General features: G+C 42.4%; 2 protein-coding genes across 3 annotated transcripts in view; both read right to left on the bottom strand.

Moving 5' to 3' along the window:
• Positions 1–5,360: 5,360 nt before the first annotated feature.
• gpr151 (G protein-coupled receptor 151) lies at positions 5,361–7,358 on the bottom strand. Its single transcript, XM_049586179.1, has one exon. It carries the CDS (start codon positions 6,915–6,917, stop codon positions 5,598–5,600), a length of 1,320 nt encoding a protein of 439 aa, XP_049442136.1. The 5' UTR covers positions 6,918–7,358; the 3' UTR covers positions 5,361–5,597.
• Positions 7,359–8,805: 1,447 nt separating this feature from the next.
• ppp2r2ba (protein phosphatase 2, regulatory subunit B, beta a) overlaps positions 8,806–23,770 on the bottom strand; it is a 57,712-nt gene continuing 42,747 nt past the window's right edge. For both annotated transcript variants that reach the window (XM_049586168.1, XM_049586169.1), the window contains exons 3-10: positions 23,373–23,538; positions 22,349–22,461; positions 18,580–18,757; positions 18,248–18,412; positions 14,141–14,310; positions 13,472–13,563; positions 13,267–13,390; positions 8,806–10,824 (exon numbers count right to left, since the gene is read on the bottom strand). In XM_049586168.1, the coding sequence (XP_049442125.1) occupies positions 10,669–10,824; positions 13,267–13,390; positions 13,472–13,563; positions 14,141–14,310; positions 18,248–18,412; positions 18,580–18,757; positions 22,349–22,461; positions 23,373–23,538 (1,164 nt within the window). In that variant the 3' untranslated portion in view covers positions 8,806–10,668. The remainder of the gene's footprint in view (positions 10,825–13,266; positions 13,391–13,471; positions 13,564–14,140; positions 14,311–18,247; positions 18,413–18,579; positions 18,758–22,348; positions 22,462–23,372; positions 23,539–23,770) is intronic.

Below are 23,770 nucleotides of genomic sequence, written 5' to 3'. Positions count from 1 at the left end.
ACCTGCTGAAAGCTCCCCTGCCTTGTATAATGACCTAATTAAGCTGGGCTTATTTTTCCACTTGTAATGCTGATTATCTCCATTTTTTCCCCCAGTTTCCTTTCAATCAGTTCCTCCTTTCTGCTCAGATTTTTTATCATAACTTCAATATAAGCCTCTCTCTTATTTCTTAACATTTTTTACAAGTATTTTATGATAGTCTGCAAATAAACACCACAAAAACATTAACCAATACCAACTGACAGCTGAGGGCAAACACCAGCTGATACATCAGTAACTATGCATCCTAGCAGTCCTGCTTAACTATCACTTCCTTCGGGGGGTAAAAATCTATATACTGATCTATCATGAACTATTTTCCACAATGACTAAACTACAGTCATCTGTCATGCATTTTAAGCAAGATCCTAATTTGTTTTTAAGCTCTGTGGGCAGCAGCAGAACTTGTGAAACGAGGCACTGCAATATGTCTCTAATATAGACGATCATTAGTCACACTTTGACCTAATGAGGTCCAGCTGGAAAAATGCCTTGTCACCCCGCACACCTGCTTTCTGCTGATTACATAAGTTGTGCTCAGCAGAGCTATGCTCACCCTGCATCAGGGGCATCGTAGTGAGGGGAAAAGTGGGACTGATTACCCAGCGCCCCACTGGGAGGGAGGCCCTTCAGAAGCCTGGAATAAAAAGTTTGGTATTGTTTATAGTTATTTTATGTAGTGCCATAACCAGTGTTCCACCGCCAGGAATTTTGGGCCCCATGAAAAAAAAAATCCCATTGGGCCCCCCCTGCACAGCTGTCACGACATCTAACATACCTAACTGATCCATTAAAAGCTTTAAATATCTCTAACTTTGAAGGTTTGCAGCTGTCTCGCTTCGTGTAGTTCAACACTACCAGTACATTATTTACTGCTAGTGAGGTGTACATGCAACAATCTGCATATGGTATGCAATTCACTATTTGATGAAAAATTAAAAGCCGCCATAAAAAATGTGCTAAAGGCCATCTTTTACAGTCTAAATGTAATTTTTTTTGTAAAATCCCAAAATGGAAAATTCTCTTAACATTAATGAAAGACTTGAAAAAATAACTTAAATATACATTAACTTTTCAATCATAATAAATTGAGATCATCATCTCAAAATAATGAAAACAGCAGATTTTTGAACACAATGGATGTTAAATTATGCCATATACCAATAAATGAACAACACTAAATCCTACAGAACATTGAACCAAATTACCTACAGTCCTGTATCACCACCATTAGATTACATACATTAGATAAATTATTATTTTGTGTGTGTGTGTGTGTGTGTGTGTGTGTGTGTGTGTGTGTGCAAGCTGCTCAAATAAATTGCCCTTCATGGGAATAATGAAGTCTGTATCTATAGATGTAATTTAACAGCCAGTGCAAAAATAATTTGTTAAATACTGAATGAGTGATGAGGACTTCAGACAGAGTGTAATAAATGTGTAAGCTGTAGAGGGAGAGGTCTGTCGCAGTCGAGGTCTAATCAGACACAATACGTGAAAACACTTGGGATGGTGCACCGTGGCGTGGTTGTGTAGGGACTTTCAAATGCTCCAGTCACCACTAAAACAGGTCTAAGCTCATTTTCACACACTGGAAAAATGGCAAAATTAAGCAGTCTTAAAACAGTCAGTGGCCAATGCTTTATTTTTTGAGTTTGCTGATGATGAACACTCCTGTCCTACGTTGTCTCCAGAGGAAATGGATGAGCTCCTCCACAGCTGCACAAAAGTAAAATCAAGTAATTGTGGTGGTAAGACAGCTACAGAAAGATCTTGAGAAACCAAAACATACACTTTGAATATTTGGAAAAACATTTTGGTTCATTTCTGTGTAGTTTAGTTAACAGTACAATTCTATATCTGATATCCATTGGTAAACGTATTGCCTCCTTCGTAGTACAGGCCTCAGGTGTAACTAATAACACAAACAATGGCTCTGTTCTATTCAAGTGTTCCCGTGACAGTGGGCAAGTACAATACCAGGACCCTAAAACTGAGGCCCAGTCTACACATACAGATATTTCTGAAAAAGGATATTTTCCTCTACAGTTTGGGCTCTTGTCTACATGCAAATTTTAGGTAATTAAAACTGAGATTATTTAAATTGCTTTTTAAGGTGCAGATTTTTCCAAACTCTGGTTACTGTTTATCTGTATGGACATGTAAAATGTAACATTTTGGAAATTTGCACATGTTCAGTGTTGCTTTGTGTCTTACAGCAACAATAGCAGACTACTGCTTTGTTTATATTTTATCAACACTGCTTTCAATAACTACTTCATACTTAAACTTAGTACTGCTGCACCACTTCATGGACGAACAGACGCATCTGTTGCATCATGGCTGTGCCCAGTGTTATTTGTGCCACCTCAGCATCTGCAGTTTAAAGCCCACCAGAAACAACAATTTTGGATCAGGTCCGGTTGAACCAACAGTCCCTTGTGGGACACTTTCCAGTGTGGGATCGTTGTTGATGACGAATGAAAAGAAAACGTTAGCATGTCCAGAACCTAAAAATCACTCCTCTTTATGTGAGCTCCTTCATCCTTATGTCCAGGAACCTTATGTCCGGGAACCAGCAGTGATGAAATCTGCAGTAGATGTTTTGTAAAAGGTAACATTAGCCTGTACCCTATATTTCCTTTGTGATAAGGGGAGCCTGATGAGGACAGCTAGCGCTAGTGTTTGGGGTCATTTTTGCATTCTATGTGGACGATGATGTTTTGTAAGGGTCATGTGGACAGAATTATTTATTTTAAAAAAGGGGAAAATAATATCCGTTTTCAGAAGTGTTTGTTTACATGCAGGTAGGGCCTGAAGCAGCTAAGTGGAATTCAGCCACCATTCATTTTGTTATTGACACCTGTGCTTTTCCTACTGTGACATGTCAAGATGTCTGCCATGAAAAAGGCCTATGATGGTGCAAAGTAAGCACAGGTGATTTGAGTCAGGTGCTTGCTCACACACTAATCAGGCAAAACAAGGCAAAACAAGTCAAAACACCTGTGCTTAGGGATAGGAATCGAGAACCGGTTCCTGTTAAGAACCGGTTCCAACTGGTCCAATTCATCGACATCATTAGCCTTTATGCTTAACGATTCCCTTATCGATTCTTTTCATTATGCCGAATCTATGCTCGTCAGTCAGCAGCCCGTTCAACAACAAAGAAGACGTAATGGCGGAGAGACAGAAGCGGTCAAAACCATAGCTTCGCTTCAGCTGTTGTTAGCCTCCCTGGAGCTGCTAGCTCACTGTGGAGCTTCGGCGCATCCCCACTCCAGGTGGACAGCGGGCGGGGCGCTGTTGTTGTTAGCCTCCCTGGAGCTGCTAGCCCACTGTAGAGCTTCGGCGCATCCCCGCTCCTGTAGTCGGATTTCATGGGAACACCAAGGATGGTAAGATGAGGGCAGTTGAGTTGATTTGCACGCTATTTGTTGTTGTAATATGCTGGGCTAGCTGCGTTAGCTGCCTCACCTGAGTTAGCTGCACTAGCTGCATGGTGTTGACACACTCAGGCTGGGGATGCTTTTTTTCAAATCTTTCTCATCATCTTTCTAAACTAGACCATGGCTTTAAGGTTCATAATAAAACGTTCTGAAAGCAGATGTATTGTTGTTACAAACAACAGGAGTTGATATCATTAATTCACAGGAGGAATCGATAAGGGAATCGATAAAGAATCGGATCGATGAGCAGAATCGATAAGGGCATTGATATCGATAAAATCCTATCAATTCCCATCCCTACCTGTGCTCATGCACTACAGGCATGTAGGAGCTTATAGAGACATTTAATATGTCTTAAATATGGGACGTCCTGGATTGTACCAGTTGTTTACCAGTGATTAGCAGCTTCAGGCCTTTCTACTGAAATTGGATAAAATCCCACAACTGCAGATTTAGTGGCTCGTTTACCTGAGTAAATGCCAGAGCCCGAGGTGTCAGGCAGCACCAGCTGGAAATAGTGGTCACATAGTGTATTTAAAGATAGTATCATAATGTTCACACTTATTGCTGTATACTAACCTTTAATAATTTCTCTCTTTATACAGTGCAGATTTAAATTGTGGTCCAGCAATGAGTGCATAGATTTTTGCCTTTGGTGTTTATGGCCAGGTCACTACCCCAGGGACTGATGCTGGGTTATATAGTTAAGTGTTCCTCTGATTGAGGTACTTGCCTCTGGCAATAAAAGGTCGACATCAATGATTAATGAGAGGAAAATGTCATAAGGGAGGGGAGGGAGTAAAAAGATGTGTAAGGTAACTTGGGAATAAGTCCTGCATCCTAAAATTTTCTTCTACTCTCTTTTGTACATTGTACATTTTATCATGCCAACCTTATATGTTTAACCCCATTTTAAATCTTTGATTACAGTAAAAGTGGGGTTGTTTACATGCAGTGATCAGCACACGCGGGTTACTGTTACATCAGATGGACAAATCGATCACAGATTAGCTCAGCCACAGTTTCCTCTTACGTTGTTTATCCCTTTAATTGTGAGGTTTTGACCTATCATGCATATTCAGATCAATGAATAGAGAATTCCATATGAGGCTCCCACAGAGGAGAGTCCACTGACACGTCTCCATCTGAGTTCAGACGAAAGCTCTTTACCTCTAATTAGAACTCTTGGCAATTCTAATGGATGCCCTTATGAAAATATGTTTAATGACCTGATGTCAGCAGGAGCCCATCCGCTGATGTCTGATTCATCTCATTAAGACTCTCCTGTACATGTGTGTGTGTGTGTGTGTGTGTGTCTGTGTCTGTGTCTGTGTGTGGGTCATTGATTGAACATTCCTGACTGATATGAACACAGATACACACCAAAAAGCTTGTGTGTGTCGATATTTTACTTCTTATCTATATTATTTTAACACCACAAGACAATTTTATCACACACAGTCAACACTTTTATAACTGTCTTTATTGTAAACACATTTTTATGCACAATAGTTACAAAATATTCTCTCTCACAACAACAGGAAGCACAGACTCTCTCAAAACTGCCTACTTCAACATCACCAATGTCCAAATACACAATGATTGCACAAGAGTTAACATTTATCTCCAATTAAGATTTTTACCAGAGGATGTCTTGCAGCACACGAGTCTTTTAAAACTTTAATCAAAGGGCAGTACTGTGTCTGGATACTTCAAGAAAACTGTAATTTACAATGTTCATTAACCACACGCTACACTGAAAATATATGTAGCTATAGTGTGTATTGAATTTACATAGTCATCATTGCCACAAACTTGAATTTACAGCCACCGAAAGTCATCTTACACTCATTATGATGTAGTTCTTCCCTTTTTAAAACAATAAAAAGACAACATTATGTATAATGTTTATCATATATACAAATGATACTGCTCTATTTATAGTCCACCCTCATATTCCAAACTGATTACACGTCTTACCTTTGAATAATACCATGAACACAGCTGACAGAAAACAAAATGATTTACGGTGTAGCACTCAGGAGTCCATTCAACCCACGTCTCTTGTCTGCTGTCTGAGGAGTGTATTGAAGATCGGCTGGATGGTGGTTGTTATTTTTCCCCCTCTTTGTTCTGGTGCTCCCACGGCACGGGATCGTTTTCCTCTGTGTGTGATCCACCCTCCCTCTCATGCCAGAACTGCTCCACATCAGGCAAGACAATCCCATCTTTGAGGCTCGCTCTGTCTACTTCTCTGTCTCCTCCGTGCTCCGGCTGGGGCTGAGCCTCTCTGCTGGGACCCTGGACGGAGTTGGATCGAAGGCTCCTCTCCCCACCAGGCTGGCCAGAAGTCTCTGGTCTGGGGCAAGGCGACTGGAGAGTTGTAGGGTTGTGAGGTCCCGGTTTTGGCTTTGGGGGAGGTTGCTTGCGCAGGGTGAGGCGCCTCCACAGCCCCCTGTAGCCCTCTCTGAACTCCTCGGAGAGAGAGAGGACAATGAGAGGGTTCACCAGGGACAGAGAGAAGGTGAGCAGCTGAGCAGAGAGGGTTAGAAGAGGGGGAAGAGAGGAGACGAGAGGCTGAGCTCCTTCGATTTCTTTCTCTGCTATATGACGCTCCCAAACCCAAACCACCCACTGTGGAAGCCAGAGAATAGCCATGGCCACGGTCAGGCTGAACAGCATCAACGTGAGCTTCCTGGATCTGATCTGTGTGCGTAGGTTCTGTGTTTTACTGGAGCGACGCTGGCACTGGCCATAAGCCCTCCAAAAATACATGAGGGCAAAGCTAAGAGGTGCACAGTAGACCCCCAGGGGGTATGCTTTGACGTACACAGCCATGAAGTCCCGGGCTTCAGGAGGAACAACCAGCACACACACCAACCCGCGGATCTCTCTCTGCAGCGTGGCAAACAGCCAGTGAGGGATGGTGACAGAACAGGCAGACAGCCAGATAAAGAAGAACACCACCAGGATGGAGCCCAGATGGATGCTCACCTGCTTGGTGGGGTTGGACACATAGCGGTAGCACGCTTTAGCCATGACAGCCACTGTGAAGCTCTTCGCTGCCATGCAGGACTGGAGGAACCAGTCGGCCGTCTTGCAGACCACCCAGCCCAGATTCCAGCTAGCTTTGGAGTAGGCGGCAGCCCTGAATGGCACCGTGAACAACAGCACCAGCCCGTCTGCAAACATCAGGTTGAAGATGAGGGAGTTGATGAGAGATAGTTTGCCTCTATGAGCGTTGGAGAACAAGATGACCATCGCAGTGAGATTACAAGCCATACCCAAGACACAGATGACTCCCAGAATAGCCGGTACCAGGACCCTAAGCTCCCTGGGGTCCAGGTGTTGGTATGAGCCACGTTCGTTGAATGGCCACTTGTCAATGGAGCTGTTCACCACTGTGGCGTTGTTCCCACTCAACGTATCCATCTTTTCCAAAAGGATGGCGAGCTGATGCGAGAAGAAAAGATGAGAAAAGTAAAAGGCAGCCAGGAGAAGAAGAAAAGAGGTTCTGGGTCGAAGATTTCCAAAGACTGAAGTGCTCGAAAGAGAGAATTAATATATCTAGCAACACTCTCACTCTAAATCTAAACCTGTTGGAGTATTAGCATCAGAGAAGGCATCGATTGACGATCAATAGTCACAGTGGAGCTCTTGTCTGTCCCTGGGTTTATCCTGAGACACAATGATGCAGCTTCTGCAGCTGGTTATAAAGATGCAGTTTGATTGACAGCTGCTGTCCCAGCTGACAAAATGTGCGTCGACTACAGCCTCACGGGGCCAATTAGAAAAACTCTGCATAATGTGCACAGTACGACAGATGAATGTATTAGATTTGTAATTTGTGTAAATGTTTGTGAGTAAGTAATCGTTACAGTCAGGTTTTCTAAGAGATACGGACGCTTAATTGCTTGTGAAATGTGTTTTTCTTATTATAGCTAAGGCATTTTTGGATTTGTCACAAACAGTACATGAACTCTAACATCTGAAGCATCCAACAGCAATCCAGATGGATTCTGTCCTTTGTTGTATGAGCTGCATAGATCAGCAACCTTCAGCTGGATGCTGGATTTCTACTCTTACAATGTTACATCAGTATAATATGAATAAACATGAATAATTTAAAGAAATTAAGAAAATTGTGACTGTGGCTAGTTATTTGAAATCAACCACCAACTGTGTCCAACTGATGAAAATGATCTTCCCTACCTTTTTTTTCTTTTTTCAGCAGCTAGATTGCCTTCACATGTCTCTCTTCATCCACAAGAGGGCGCCATTACACCACAGGCAGCAAGGTATCATTCGCTATAATACATTCAATTTGAAGGTGTAGCTGGTAAGTTTGATAATATCTGTTGAAATTGTCACTATATCCACACTATAGAACATTAGACAAAAAAACAGCATGTCTCTCTGCCTCCTCATAGTGTTCTAGTGGCATTTACAAGAATCCACTGCAGCTGAGAGAAAACAACCAATCAGAGCTGAGAAGTCTCTAATGTAGCTGTCCATCATGTCATGTCCCTAGGAACTGTGGTCAAACTGTCAAACTAGGCAGTGCTGCTCAAATATGAGTCAAGATCCTGCAAATGCATTACATATTTCTTGCCTCAGATGTTTTCAGAAACATACTTAGTGTACTGTTTGGATGTAAAATGATAACCTTTGTGACCCAGCTGCCATGTTTTATGCAGTTATATGGAGTACCAAGCACTGCCTGCCAGCCGGACCAACTTTCTCATTTTACAGCTAAACAGTACACTAAAATATGCCTCTGAAAACATTTGAGATGAGAAATGCAATAACATAATAATGAACAATTTCCCCTTGGGGATCAATGAAGTATTTCTGAACAGAATCTTGATTCATATTTGATCAGCGCTTCCTATTTTGACATTTTGACCGGTGTTCAAGAGAAATGGATCTTTTTCACAGCAGACATTTTAACTTGTCATAGTAGAAAAACCACAGGCAAAACTGATGAAGTTCACAATGGCTTAGTTCCATTTAGTGTCCCAGTACCTATTCATGTAAGCCAGCATGCACAGTATCAGGGTCTCCCTAAATGCAAGTGAACACACCTGTGCTTTTCCTACTATAACATGTCAAAATGTGTTTTCCTTCAGACCCAGTAGATTCTTGCAAATGCCATTAGAAGCACTATAAAGTAGCTGGAGGAACATCATTAATTCTATTTGTACAGTTCTGTGTGGATGTAGTGGTTTCAGCAAATATGACAAAAAGTTATTTTATATAAAAGTTATCAGGTGTAGCTTTAAGTCAGCAGCATTAACAGAGGAGGTCCAACAACGCAGGCTTTGAACTTGCACATCTTTATTCTTTTTTATTCAAAGAAAGTCCAGTAAGCATAAAGACTGCATGGTAATTAATTGCATTTCAATACATTCTGAGCTATAAAAGTTTTTTTTTTGTTTCAATTAGAAGTGTCACAAAGGAGGTTGTTTAGAAGACATTACTGTTGAACGGAATCACACTTAATAATTCCCTGATTTCACAGAGTTCATTTAGACCTTTGACTGCTTTTCTTTAAGGGAGTTGGCTCTTAAAACAAATCTGACACAAATGAGGGCCTCCAAACCGGTCAGAGCCGTGCGCCAAAATACGAACCTGCTACTGCTCCGCGTCACCCATCTTCTACAAGACAAGGAACGTGGACAGGCACTGCAGCGATCTTAAATCAAACCTTCTTTTAAAACTCGCTACTTCTGGAGAAAGCCAAATATTTTACTTGCATAGTGCCTCAGATGATCTGTAGATGTTCAGATATCTATATGCAGGCTGTCGGTTTCATCAGAATCAGATCCAACACATGCAAAAAGAGCTATGCTAGCATTATGTTACGCCAAGAAATCTCAAGTTCAATAATTCGACATGAAAAGTTTACGGTTCTACCATCTACAGATCATTTTCAGAACAATCCAAATAAGGTAAAAAGGAGGGTTTTTTTGTCCAACAGGGATTTTGCAAAACAAAATTTAATGTGGCTTTGTCGTGTCTCTTGCAAACTGATGACATCAGACTGACTGCAATGTGATAAGAGCAACAATTACTTTGTACATATCACAGCGTCCTCCCCAGAACTCACAAGCAAAGTAGCCGGTGCTATAATGTAATCATGACTACATCGCTTCAAGCACTTTTTTTCCACTTGGGACGTCAGTGGAGCTTTTTTTGTTTTTCTTTAAAGAGAAAGAGAAAAAATAAATCAAAAGAAAAATTTCTAAGTTAACATTTCATTTGAAACATTCACACTCCTGCCTTGTACTCAGTCCCCTCCCCCCTCCCGCTCCCACTACATCAAACCCCCACATACCAAAAGAAGGCACCACAGCTTCTAAACAGACTCATTGACCGAGCGAAGGACTCAATAAAACAACAGCATTAAATAAAACCATTGACACAGCCTGGAAGGGCTTCATTCACATTACAGACTACAGCAGTCTCCCCAGGGAGACACAGAATCGGTACTAGAAAGACTGACCACGTTTGTGTCACAGGCAGAGAGACCTCTCAGTTTCTGGGGTCAGAGATTAACAGTCTCTTCTTCTTTTTGTAGGATTTCTGCAGCAGGTTGAACTGCCCGAAACGCCGCCTCAGTTAGAGGCCGCAGGGTTGATCACATGCACTGGAGCATGAGCAGAGTGGCAGAGAGGGGGCACTGTTGCTACATGACAATGAGCCACCATCATGTAAGCAAGGTTTCTGTCTGTGTGCTCTACTTTGTGTTCAGTGTACCCACATCCAGCCCCTTCCTGCAGGGTCCGGACGGCTGCTACATCATGTCACTCATGCAGCAATCCTCTTCTTGCACAGGATTCACTTCTCCAGGTGTCCACATGGCTAAATAAATTAAATTAGAAGTCAAACTGAAGAATGAAAGTCCATTCTTGATTTCAAGGAACCTTTTTCCTTGCGCGTTATCCAGGTTGTTTCAATTTCCTGCTTCCCAAAATTCGTCCGCAGTTCAGTCACTGGACACTCATCTCTTCACCTCCCCCAGCAGAGCGGCAAGACCATTTCAAGACCAGCAGCAACAAGACATAGGGAGAGGAGGAGAAGGATGTAGATACCGGCTTCATCTCTCTCTTTCTCCAACTCTAGCTCTCCCTGCAGCCCCTTTGCATGTGGGGGTCAGGGGTCAGCATGGGCAGATTGCCCTTTAGTTGACCTTGTCTTGAAAGATGTAGAGGTTGTTGGTGGCCGCTACAGCAATGATGTTCTCATGCGGGTGCCACGTAGTGTGAAGGATCTTCTTGCTGAAGTCTAGGCTGTCCACACTGATCTCGTCCTTACGGCGCTTCCCACCCACACACACCTGGAGGACAACAGGAGGGATAAAGAGGCGTTAAAATATGAGTGTGCACAGCATAAATTAGCACTGATTTTAGTGATGTTAAAGCAGTATTTATTTATTTTTGCCCACTTGGGGGCAGGCTGTGAAATGCAACACTGACACAATATCACCCTATAAAGTAGATATGGAACATACGTTAGCAAACTATTTTCACATTCAGGAGACACGCAGCAAAATTAGCATTCATTTGGGGTCATGTTTTTTTAGCCACTCAGAGTGTGAACTACGACGGTAAAGGCCATAAAATTAAAACAATGGGCTAAAATGCTCAGATGAACTGAGGGGAACATCAACGTCAGGTGATAATTCTCTGTGGGTTCACCACTTTGAGTGACCCCTTTCACATTACACAGTCATTTGACCCATTGTACATTTAAAATATTGATTGCCGCAGTTTTAACCTGCTTCACTTTGTGTACGTTTACAAGCCCAACTGGTCTGTTTTCTGTGGGGAGAAATGATGTGAAGAGAACAAAAGAAACCAAACATCTAATGCGGAGGTATCCAACTGTCTTCTACTTAAGAAAAACTTTTATATTCCATTTGTACAATTTAATGCAGATGTTTTTTGATATTCAGTTTCTAGGGGGCGGCAGTAGCTCAGCCCATAGGGACTTGGGTTGGGAACCGGAGGGCTGCCTGTTTGCCCGTCTGGACCAAAATATGGAGCGTGGACTGGTGGCTGAAGTGGTGCCAGTTCACCTCCTGGGCACTGCTGAGGTGCCCTTGAGCAAGGCACTGAACCCCCAACCTCACTCTGACATCTCTCCACTTTGTGCATGTATAGGTTTGTTTGTGCATGTGTGTGTTCGGACCTGTGTGTAATTGACAAGCAAGAGTGAAAACACTGAATTTCCCCTCGGGGATTAATAAAGTAAAAAAACTTAAACTTAGATAACATATAATATCATATAGCTCAGTAAATAGAGATTTGGCAAGGGTCGCCAATTTAAGTCCCAATGGAACAAGTATGGCGCATGGACTGGTAGCTGGAGAGGTGTCAGTTCACCTCCTAGGCACTGCCGATGTGCCCTTGAGCAAGGCACTTAAGCCCAACAGCTCGGGGCACCTGTCCAAGGCAGCCCCCTTGCTCCGACACTTCTCTGTTTCATCCATGTATAGGCCCTGTTTGTGCACGTGCGTATTTTGTATTTGCGTGTATATAACAACAGAGTGGAAAAAAAAAATTCCCTCAGGGATTAATAAAGTATATCTAGTAATATTTTATTATTATTAATAATAACAATAATAATAATAATAATATGGTAGCTTACCTATGATGATTCCGAGTTATCAGGATATCTAAAAATGCTAATCTGAAGCCAAGTGGAGGCATCTAACATTTTCCTCACTCATAGAAATACTCTGACAATATTCAAATCCAGCTGCCTTAAACCTAGGTATTCCAGATATCAGGTAATGTCAGCCTCACACCAATTGCTATTGCTGTTTCGCTATGGTTGACAAATATCCAAAGTCGGAATAAAATCTTGAGTGTTTTTTAACTCCGCTGATGCATGCTTAGTTGATATAACGTGGTCATATAACTCAGTGTGAGCTGTCTTTTTCTCCTCTTGATGTTCCGACACATTCAAACATGTTTAATATTGTTGTAAGGTTTAAGTCTTGGCTGAGGCAAATAGTGAAGTTCAGTGACATTTGACTTGATCAAGGTGTGTATGGTGAACACTGGGATGGCAAGTGGGAATATTTGTGTTTAATATTAAGTTCATTGATGAAATATAAAAAAGGGGGTAGGAGTCAATAAGTATTCGCTTCCTACTCCTTTTCAGACAGGAAATACTTAAATCTAACAGGGTCAGTTATACAGCAATTATATGTGTAGCAAAGTCAAATGTTTACTTGTAATATTATGTATCATAATTACACAAAATTAGTTTCAGTTGTTATTAGCTGACACGCTCAGGCCTCCATAGTCAGTTTGTGGAATGTTTGATACTGGTGCGTTTGTGAAGGGAACAGGAGTCTGTGTTTAATCAGAGCGTATCTGATCCACCAGTCAGCACTAATTTTAGTGAGAAATCTCAATTTCTGAAATGTTTTGCCTCTCATTCCCATTCCCTGTCACGCTAAAATATTGCTGCTAAACAACGGAGGCTGGTAGCAAGTTGTAGCAACAAAATCAACGATGTAGTTTGTACACAAATACAGTTTATTTTTATAGATTATATTGACGCCGATGTGATAAGAATACTGTCGACAAATGACGTCTTTTATCTTGCATTTCTAAAGCTATGTGTTTTTGCAGACATGTAGAGAATTGTTAAAACGTCATATTTCTTAAAGGGAGTTTGGTGTAATATTTTAACTTAGTTCTTTTAAAAGTCTTTCAAAGTCTTAGTGTATGGTAGGTATGACTTGTACTGATGAGCAGTACTGTACCTTGCGAGGCTTGAGAATGGCTCTGGGTTTGCTGTTCTCCCTGGACGCCTCCAGTGTGACGTCACGTTTGGTGTTTCGGTCAAACATTCGGAAGAAATTGTTGTAGGAGCCGGTCATTATGACGCTGAGGAGGAGCAGAGGAGAGCAAAGGGTTATTAAGCTAGATAAATGCATGCATGGATGGATGGAAGTAAATAAATCGTACCTGTCTGATCCATTCCAGACACACTCAAACTTGTCGAAGATGCAGTCATTCTCATACAGAGAACAAAGTTTTCCACGTAAATAGTCATGGACCTAAAAAGCAAACAAAAACATGAGCATCTGAAGTAGTTGGTGGATTACGATCACACTCTCCCAGCATCTTAACTTCATCACATTGCCTTTCATTGGACAACCACACAACCATAAGCTGCACTGCCATATGCTCTACTTTCAATAATCCCTCCAGACCTGGTGACCCCTGCTAAGATGCTAGGTAGCAGGTGGAGGCGTGGCTAGAAATGGACAGAGAATCCCTTGAGCCCAGCTGATGGCCTTATCAATCATGACTTGCCCTAAGATGGCTTCCGCTGATCAGACAGTGTGGATCTGACCCCGGTGACCACACAGTGGGAGGTTTTGCCCTTCAGGATGCATCGGCACCGTCACTATCTGTCTTTTTACGGACAGTCTGCTCAATAAGCCCCCCTGGGGTCATCGCTAAAGATGACACGGTCACAGATTGCCAGGGTGACAGAGAAACAGGATTATGTTGAGTGATTAGTCTGAAATCAATAAGTTTTGATTTGATCTCGGCCTAACCGTTACTTAGGATTATCTTTGGAGCCTTCAAGCTGTCCGACAGGCACGTAAAAGCATGATGAAAGCTTACCTGGTACGTCTCCAGCGGTTTGTTCTCCATTTGAAGATCCCACACCTTGACAGTGAGGTAGTCCCTTGTCATCAGGTAGCGCCCGTTGTGGCTGAACTTCACATCAGAGATGGATGAGATGATTTCAGAGAAAAAGGAGCGAGTGGAGGGATCCTCGGGCTCCTCAAAGTCTATGAGAGAAAAAAGAAACAATAAAGCAGTTATCTTCTGACAGAGAAAACACATTTTACACTGTAGGAGGTCGCTGCTTAGAAGAGATGCTTTTCCACCCGCAAGTCTTTTAATCATTCGCAGCGAGGAGAAAAAACAAAGCAGATTTTGTTTGGGTGGTGGGGGCCGTCATTAGCAAACAATAACAGCCACAACAATGCGAGGATGCAGGGTTTTGCTGCAGCAGCTGCATCTCTTCACGGTATTATTTCTGTGTGTGTTTAGGGGGAGAGTCGTGGGTCAGCATGCTGGGTAAATATTGGTTATGATTCATATTGATTCTGGCAGCTGCTGATCTGTGTGCAGGCCAGCACGCTGGGGATAAGAGCCAGGCATTCCATCGTTAGCTGTCAAGTTATTGTTCCTCCTCCTCTTTTTCCTCCCACCCTTCCTCCCCTCGCTCCTCTCCATCTCTCCAAAAATGCCCCCACCATTCTCTCCCCTTCCCTCCTCCTCAGCTGAGGCCTGGAGAATAGCTCTGTGATGTGTCAATGGGGAGTCTAACAAGGGATCCAGCGTGAGAGATGAAAAAATGGGGGGGATGAGGAAGGGATAAGAAAAACAAATCAATGTCAAAGTGCTGGGCCCATTTGGGCCCCTCTGGATTTGTGTGTGTCAGTGAATGAGTGTTTGTGTATATGTGGGTGTGTGCAATATGTGCATGTATGTATGCATGTGTGTGTGTGTCCCTGCCCTCCCTCCCATCCCACTCCAGGGGTGTATAATAGGGTCCCTAGGGAGTTGGCATGGGGGCTGCTTGGTCCCTTTCTCTCTGTCCTGGGGCTCTGCGCTTTGGCAATCCTCTCCTGTCCCTCCATCCATCCATCCTCAATCTAACACTGACTGATACCACCAGCCTCCCAAATTCATAGCTATGGGAGGGTATGAGTGTATGTGTTTTTATGTAGAAGGTTCAGGAAGTTTTGTGTGTGTGTGTGTAGATGTCAAGGGAAGGAGGAGCTGTGTGTGTATGCGTGGGAGGGAGGGCATTATTCATCGCTCTGAGCCATACACCGCTCATGCAGTGAGACAGTGGGTCGCTATCAACAGACCTGTCCCGAGGCTAACGAGAGCACCTGCCTTCTCTGTGAGTGTGTGTGTGTGCATGTGTATGTGAGCACTGCGAGCACCTGTCAAGTAACAGCACGTACAAGTCAATATCAAACAGCTGTAAATATCTTGGCTTAAAATTTACACCTAAATCCAAATATTTTCTAATACTTATACGCTTATTTCGCCCTCAAATAAATGCTCGTGCGCAATTCAACAGGCCGTGTTAGTGCATGGTCCAGTGAATGCATCAATATGTCTGAGGAAATGACTGGCATTATCGAACAACAAGGTGTGTCCACGAGGGACTAATGCAATTGCTCTTAAGCCATTGATTTTGCAGCGAAAATGTCAATGTATTCATTATTCATTCATCCAAAGTGTATGCACCTGATGTTAAGCTTTAGAGAAGGCCATTCATTGTTTGAAACACACAGAGAGAATTATTGATGGGTTATCAATCCTGGCATATTGAGCAGGGGGAGGGCTGCATTTCACAGTCAGACAAGGTGGAGCTGAAGCAGAAAAAAATTGTGTGAATTTGCAATCATGGTGCTACTATGTTGTATTTATGTATACATAGAGGGAGGGGAGCGGACCTCTTACGTTTTTTTCTCATATTATGTCATATATATTATGTTACAATGATGCATGTTCATATTAAATATGGCCAAAGTTTGAAAAAATGAGGTAAGCGTATGTAAAAGTAATTCATGTGAGCAAAAGCCTCAGGTTTCAGAACATTCTGAATACTCTATTTAAAACAGTTTTTTCTACTTTCTGGACAAGCTGACGTCTGATCACGATGGATTTCTTTCTATGGTCATCTGCTCCAGGTACGCTACTGCAAGTATTGACACTGCTACATGTAGCTACATGCTGACATCGGGAAAACATTTCATCTTGGCTGCGGATGTTGTTAATTTCTCCCAGATTTAGGATGAAATTCCTGCAGGAGCAGTTGTGTTTAGAAGTTTTGAGTGATGATTTTTCATGGTAGACAGTTCCACGCAGATTAGGGCATACTGGACTTTTTCGGGAGGGGGGCTAAAAATGGTACTTTGCTGATTTTCTTACAGATTTGTGTCATAACAATGTGGGTTGTATGTATAAATTTAGTAAACTTTCCTCCATCTGGTGCCTAGATCTATTTGTCCCCCACCCAGATAACTCAAAACACGTCATCTGGTGGAGTTTCGCTGGCTCTCAAGGCTGTTCCTTGACCTGCAATCTATACTTTTGCATTTTGCATTGCCGGCCTCCCATGCAACTACACTGTATACAAAGAGTACAGAAGTGGATCAAGAGACAGACCCGCCCCTCTCTTTGTCTCTCAAACTTACAGTAGACCAAATCCGATCAAAACTAGGCAGTGCTGATCAAATATAAACCAAGAATATGTTACTGAATTGCCCATTTCTCACCCAAAATGTTCTTTAGAGACATTTATTAGTGCCCTGTTTAGCTGTAATGTGGAGAATTTGCAAGAAGGGAGTGGGCACCACTTTGTTTCCTGCATAGTGAAAACAGAGGCTAAAAAACTGAAATCAAACTGTAAACCTAAGCAGAGCTGACTGAATATAACACAAGATTATTTTACTGTGTTGCCTCGACCCAGATGTTTTCAGAAACATGTTTTAGCTTGCTCTTACTCTGTAATCATTGTTACCATTGAAAATCCAGCATTGTGTCAAACTGATATGTTCCCTCTGTTTTCTCCGGTCATGTAGCACCAGATAACACACAGTGGGTTTTTTCAATATCTAAATTTGACTGTTTTTAGGGGGAAAAAATATTCAGTTAAAATAAATAAAGGGATTCAGTGTTTCAGTTCAGTTCAGTACAATGCAACTATTTTTTAAACTTTATGCAAAAGCTTGCCAGAAAAGGCAACATTTAGATGACAGGAAGGAACAAAAATACGCAGAATATATCACAGTTAAAGGTAAAATATGCAAGAATTGTCATCACCAGCATAAGTAAAAGCCCACCCCAGATTTAAATGGGGCACCACTGAAATCCAGCATTGTGTCAAACTGATATGTTCCCTCTGTTTTCTCCGGTCATGTAGCACCAGATAACACACAGTGGGTTTTTTCAATATCTAAATTTGACTGTTTTTAGGGGGAAAAAATATTCAGTTAAAATAAATAAAGGGATTCAGTGTTTCAGTTCAGTTCAGTACAATGCAACTATTTTTTAAACTTTATGCAAAAGCTTGCCAGAAAAGGCAACGTTTAGATGACAGGAAGGAACAAAAATACGCAGAATATATCACAGTTAAAGGTAAAATATGCAAGAATTGTCATCACCAGCATAAGTAAAAGCCCACCCCAGATTTATTCTCCTTTTGGAACAAGCTTTGTCCACTTGGTGTTTCACCTTGCCATATTTGTTTTTTCTTAGCAGTGTGTCACGATTTTCATAGCTTCCTCTTTGATGTGCACTGCTTACAGTCTGGCACCTGGTCACTACCTTATTGTAAAGTCCTGACTTCACCTTCATGCTGTGGATGATCCTGAACACAGCAAGATAAGAAAATACAGGCAGAGGGCAGAGTCTCTGCAGAAAAATATACCGCCACACGCATACATACTGGTTCATATGTGCTGATTGAGAGGGATTACTTTTAGATGAGTCTATATATTGTCTTTAAGGAAAATCCTCAATAGTATACCTTTAAATTACTGAAATGCTAGCACTTAAGTTTTACAGCACTTCTTGGTGGCTTGCCCAGTAAATATAATGAAGCACCATAAATATTAATAGACATTTTATATTTTCACACAAGCGCTGACTGTTTCATGTCACTCTTTTTTTCCCATGATGCACGCCACTGGTACTCACATTTGCAGTGTTTGTCGCAGAGCGCGGCCTCTCTCATGTCACAGAGGCGTATTGAGCCTTTGCTGCTGCTGTAGGCAAAGGTGTGACACTGCTGGGGATGAAACTCTGCTGAGGTGATCACCTCTGTCAGCTCCTCCATGTTGGCTGGCTTAATGTCCACGATGTCTGAGAGAAAGGCGCTAAGGAACAACTGCAACTGTTTTGAATTTTAGCTCTGAAAACAGTGACTCATTTTGTGTACAAACAGGACTAAATAACAGGACTACTTTACACCCATTTTATGCAGACTTTAACAGCTCCTAAACACAGAAAAGACCCGTGTAAGAGGATACTGAAGCTGCGATCTGTGATCTCCAGGTTCCACAGGTTGACCCTGAGGTCGTCGGTGGAGATGTACGTCTGAAGGTCGGAGTTGACAGAGATGGAGTTGATGTGGTAGGTGTGGGCATTACTGAATACCCGCCTGGCTGTAGCCTCAACCATCAAGTCCATAGGCTGCAGCACCGGCACCTATTGGTGAAGACAGGTCAATTAGAGAGGGGAAAAATGAGATATAAAGAAACAGAAAAATATGCAAGAAATTCATCTTGAAGGCTTTGATGTGTTTTGAAACACTGTTTCAGTGTTATGTGTACTTTGATGCTGGTTTCCTCGAGGCCTTCTTCGATATTATCTGTTTCTGTGAATGTACATGCACATAATTGCTTGTGTGTGTGAATATTGTGTGTGTGTGTGTGTGTGTGTGTGTGTGCGTGTGTGAGAGAGAAACCAGATGACTCCAGGGGTTCGTGTGACATTTACTCCACAAATCTTAATGAAACAGCAACAGTGACTGAGGGGCTCAGGGGCTGTTTGATGCGCAGGTTCAATCAGACGGTGAATATCTGTTAGCTACACAGCTACTCTGAGATCACGCCTCCCTCCATCGCTCTCTGTCTTTCTCTCATGTAAGTGCTGAAGAAGTCACTCCTGCTCGCTTGTTTGTGTGTGTGTGTGTGTGTGTGTGTGTGTGTGTGTGTGTGTGTGTGTGTGTGTGAGAAGGCGAGAAAAAAGAGAAAGCGAAGGAGGTGGAAAGAGAAATGGCCCGAGGGCATCACTCGGCCCTGCTGAGGAATGATAACTGAACTCTGCAGAATTAAGACGAGCTCACACACACACACACACACACACACACACACACACACACACACACTGCGCTGCTCGGGCTTCAAAGACACCCAGCTCCAGTCTGCATGCAGCCCCCCGTTGGCCAGATAAAACCCAGACAAAGAGAGAAGGGAGGGGAGCGAGAGAGGAGAACAAATCGACTGCTTCTTCCCTTTTTCTCTCGTCCGTTGCTGGCACTGACAGAGAGACATGGCAGCCCAGCAGGCTGCTGTATCTCCATGGGTGTCACTTCATTTCCATGTCTTTCACTGGCTGTCCAGAGAGACACGGACCGTATTAACCCATAACCCCCAACACTGACAGTTACATGGCTCAGCTTTGCTCCTGCACCTTTGAAATGACCTAACACAGTCTCCTCCTTATAGTATGTAAAACAGAATATTTTACATTAAGATATTTCTAACTAATCTGATCTTTTCACAGCACAAAATTTGAAAGCAGTTTCCTTTTTATAGCTGAAATCTACGGACGGGTATTGCTGCCACGCCAGGAAAAAACAACAACGGATCAGTCAGTTACATCAACATGAAAAGTTTCATGTTATAACAAGTTCTTTTTCATGTTTTTACAAGATATTTTTTACATTGTAACGTTATAAGTAACCACATTATAACATGAAATATTTTACGTTATAACAATATAAACCAATAGAAATCAAATAAAACACATAAAGTACATATTTTTTGTTTTTAGGACGTACTGAATCATAGACTTCTCATGATACAATAAAGAGCGTGCGTTGTTTGATTATTTTTGGCTACATTTTGGTATGATTTTTCTAAGCTCTTCCCTTTCCTCCTGTGCTTTTTCCCCCCCCCCCCCCCCCCATGCGCAGATTTCACAGCCTCTAAACAGGATTGCCACAGTCCCGGCCTGTCCTCCAGGTTGCTATGATCCCCTGGCCAGCCAGACAAAGAGGGACAGACACGCTGAACACAGCACTAATCTACTATGGCAGACACACACGTACACACACACACACACACACACACTGTCCTATGTGCCTGACTGCTTTGTGTGAAAATTAAAGAGGTAGTGGAGTGATAAGAATAAGAGGTGGGGGGGGGAGCGGGGACAGGCAGAGAGGATGATCCCTTCATGGTCTTCACCTCAGCGCACATATCGATCACTCATTCTCACTTTCTTCTGCTAGATTCAATTCCAAATTGTCCAACGACTGTGTGTGTGTCATTTATCAGAACTGAAAGTGAGCATATATTACTGTGTCTGCTTTGATACAGTGCAGACATACAGCACGCCCTGCTAAGAAGTTTATGATGGATTAAAGGCTATCATAGCATCCTGACTGAATGCTAAATTTTGATTTAATCAGCTTATCTGGACTGTACATATTCAGACTTCAGACTACTCACAACTACCTCCAGAACAGGAAAAGCACAGGTGTTAATTATAAAATGAATGAAAACCTATTTAGCTTCTGGTATTGTTCATGCTGGTTGACTGTCAAACTGTCACTTCTTACTGGGACGGAGCCATTGCTATTGTTATTAGTAACAATATTAGTGCTTTTGCCACTATGATGAGTCAAAATGTCACCTGGGAAAAGTCTACCATCAACATGCCTTTCTAGAGGGACATCCATCCAAAAACTTCCTGAACTGCTGAATTGTTTTTAAGAAATAGTTGAACATTTTGGAAAAGGCCCTTATTTTCTTTTTTGCCAAAATTTAGATGAGAAGAGTGACACCATTCTCATATCTGTAAGTTCATTATAAACCTACCACCAGCAGTCAGTTATCTTGGCTTAGCTGGGCTGCATAATATGCAGTATTTTTTATCGCAACCTGGGTGATAAACACATTTTGAAACACTGTAATATGCACTCAGGGATCTCAGGGAGTTGAAAGAGTATCAGTAAAAACTGCACTTTATTATGAAACTATGACTCATGTTTTTTAGTGGTGCCTTTTGTGTTTAGTTCAATGTTCAATAAAAGAGTGCTGGGAAATTTTTCCTTTGACTTTTTTAATTCAGCAAGATATGTGTTGTATTTCAGCAGCATACTGAAAGCAGCAAATGCAGAACTGATGTTCACTTTAACATCTTTTTATTGCAATTTCGCAAGTGTATATCATTATCAATGTTGCATATTTTCCTACTATCATGTAGCCCTAGTCCAAAGGTAACTTACTTTTAATGGAAGCTGGGGGTTGGAGCTGGGAATAACGTCACACTGGAGTTGACTGCGTTCCAGTACAACAAGTCAGAAAACCAAGATGTTGTTAGCATTACCAATTCTAGCCAGGTTAGCTTTTGTTAGCAATACCAGTTGATAACAACGCATTACGCTGTATTATGCGCATACCAAACCTGTAGCAACATGTCCACAGATAGAAGTTGGACAGACTGTGTGTACGACTGTTTTTAATGAGACACTAATAAGACAGAAGTGCTAATAAAGTGTGTATTACTACAGCTTTCCTTAATGATGATGCACAGAGCAGCCATCTTGGATTTTGAGGTTGGGGTAGGTCTGACTTTCCCAGTTGGAAATTCAAATTAAGGGGGCGCCTCAGTTTAAATGTCTGTTTAAATTGTCCAAAGAACAAAGTTTAAGAATTCCAAGTTGCCTTTGTAGAATGTAACATGTTTATTTGTGAGCTTTTAGAGGTGCTGGTAGGCCGATTTAGTTAGCTTGGATGGGGCAACACTAGCTGTTTCCCTGTTTTTTTGTGGTAATGCTAAGCTAAGCTAACTAGCTGTTGGCTCAAGCTTCAAGAGGCCATCTGGCTGCAGCTTGAAATGTTTTGTTTTTGTTTTAATTCAAGACAAAGGTGGAATTTTTTTGTCTTCAGATCACAACCTGCTGTTGACTTTGAGTCAAACTGAAATTTTAACACACCAGCCGTTGACCTGACTCCTTGTGACATTTTGGGTTGTGTTAGACCTGACAGTTTTCTGTGACCCCCTCACCCGTAGCGTGGTGATGGTCGACGGGTCTCTGATCCGTCCATCGTCATCCTTCAGGTTGTAGCCCTCCGGACGCTTGTCTCTTTCGCTGATTTTCCACAGCTTCACCGTCTTGTCTGGGATGGATACATCACACAAACACACACACAAACGGACACACACGAACACAACATACAGTTAGATCAAGGCTCACTACAGTGAATCTCAGATACAAGATGGATGCGGGGGGTTGGGCAGCCAATCTGGCATGTAGCTGGGCAGGAGCCAGCGAGAATGATGAATGGCAGTTCCTGTGTACATTCTGATGTCACTGATATCAATCTACATGTTGACTACATTTCCCGGCTGCAGTATACGCTCCCCCTGAAAAAGCCATCTGGGCGCTTTTCAATTCTCCATCACACAAACACCAGTTACATCCCATCGTCTCAGTCTAGTGAGGGGGATGGCGGCAGCAGTCAGGTTGTTTTTTTCTCTCTATTTTAATTTCCGCTGTGAATATTGGTGTCAGAGCAGCGAGGCCATCGCCACAGGACCCTCCGCCATCTGCTCCAGCCACCGCTAGCACTTCTGTAGCAGCCATGCATGAAGCTCACAATCTGCAAGACGTCTCGCCGCTGATGTGTGTGTGCGTCTCTTTGAGCTAGCATGCATGTGCGGTGTGTGGTGTCACATGCTTTGATATGTGTGTCTGCTCCTGCTGTTGCAGCCATGCATGAAGTTCTCAATCTGAAACGCGTCTGGTGGCACTTGCTCAGCCGAGCGCAACACCAATACATTCACACAAACAGTCAAAGAGACATTTTCTTGTGATATTAATAACATCTCTTACATCAGCTGTACTGTATATCTAACCATTCTGCAAAGTGAGGGATGAATCATGCCTTCAGCTGACACTGTTAGTGAGTAACAACAACACTCTGCCCACATGTAAAAACACTCTCATGACTGATTAATGGTTTCTTTGACCATTTCGCCACTTGTGTTGCTCCAACAATACCACGATTGCCTTAGCTTACTAACTGACCGTTGGTGGAGAGCAGAAAGTAGGCGGCGTTCTGCTGAGGAAGCCATTTGATCTTGTTGATCTTCTCCTCAATCTCCAAACTCTTCAGGTAGTCAAACTCGGGCTCGTGGCTCTGGAATGTGCTGTAAACATTGTACTCCCCTCGACGTTGGGGCTGGCTCTTACTCTGCAGGAGGAAAAACATAGTGAGGGATTGATCTGTTTGCTGTTAACGCCACAAGATTAAATACTGGCTCCCACAACAGAGTTAAAGCCCTTAACAAGGTGTCCAACGTTTGCTGGTGTAAATTCAAATTTTAGTCATCTTAAACTTTCCCTTAAGTAGCTTCATAGTGAGAAAAATACTTTAGCCATGGTAATGGCATGACTTTGACCCCATTACATTTCATCTTGGGAAA

This window comes from Epinephelus fuscoguttatus, linkage group LG9 (genome assembly GCF_011397635.1).
Source record: "Epinephelus fuscoguttatus linkage group LG9, E.fuscoguttatus.final_Chr_v1".
Taxonomy (NCBI): Eukaryota; Metazoa; Chordata; class Actinopteri; order Perciformes; family Serranidae; genus Epinephelus; species Epinephelus fuscoguttatus.
This window is presented reverse-complemented; position numbering and strand designations above follow the sequence as displayed.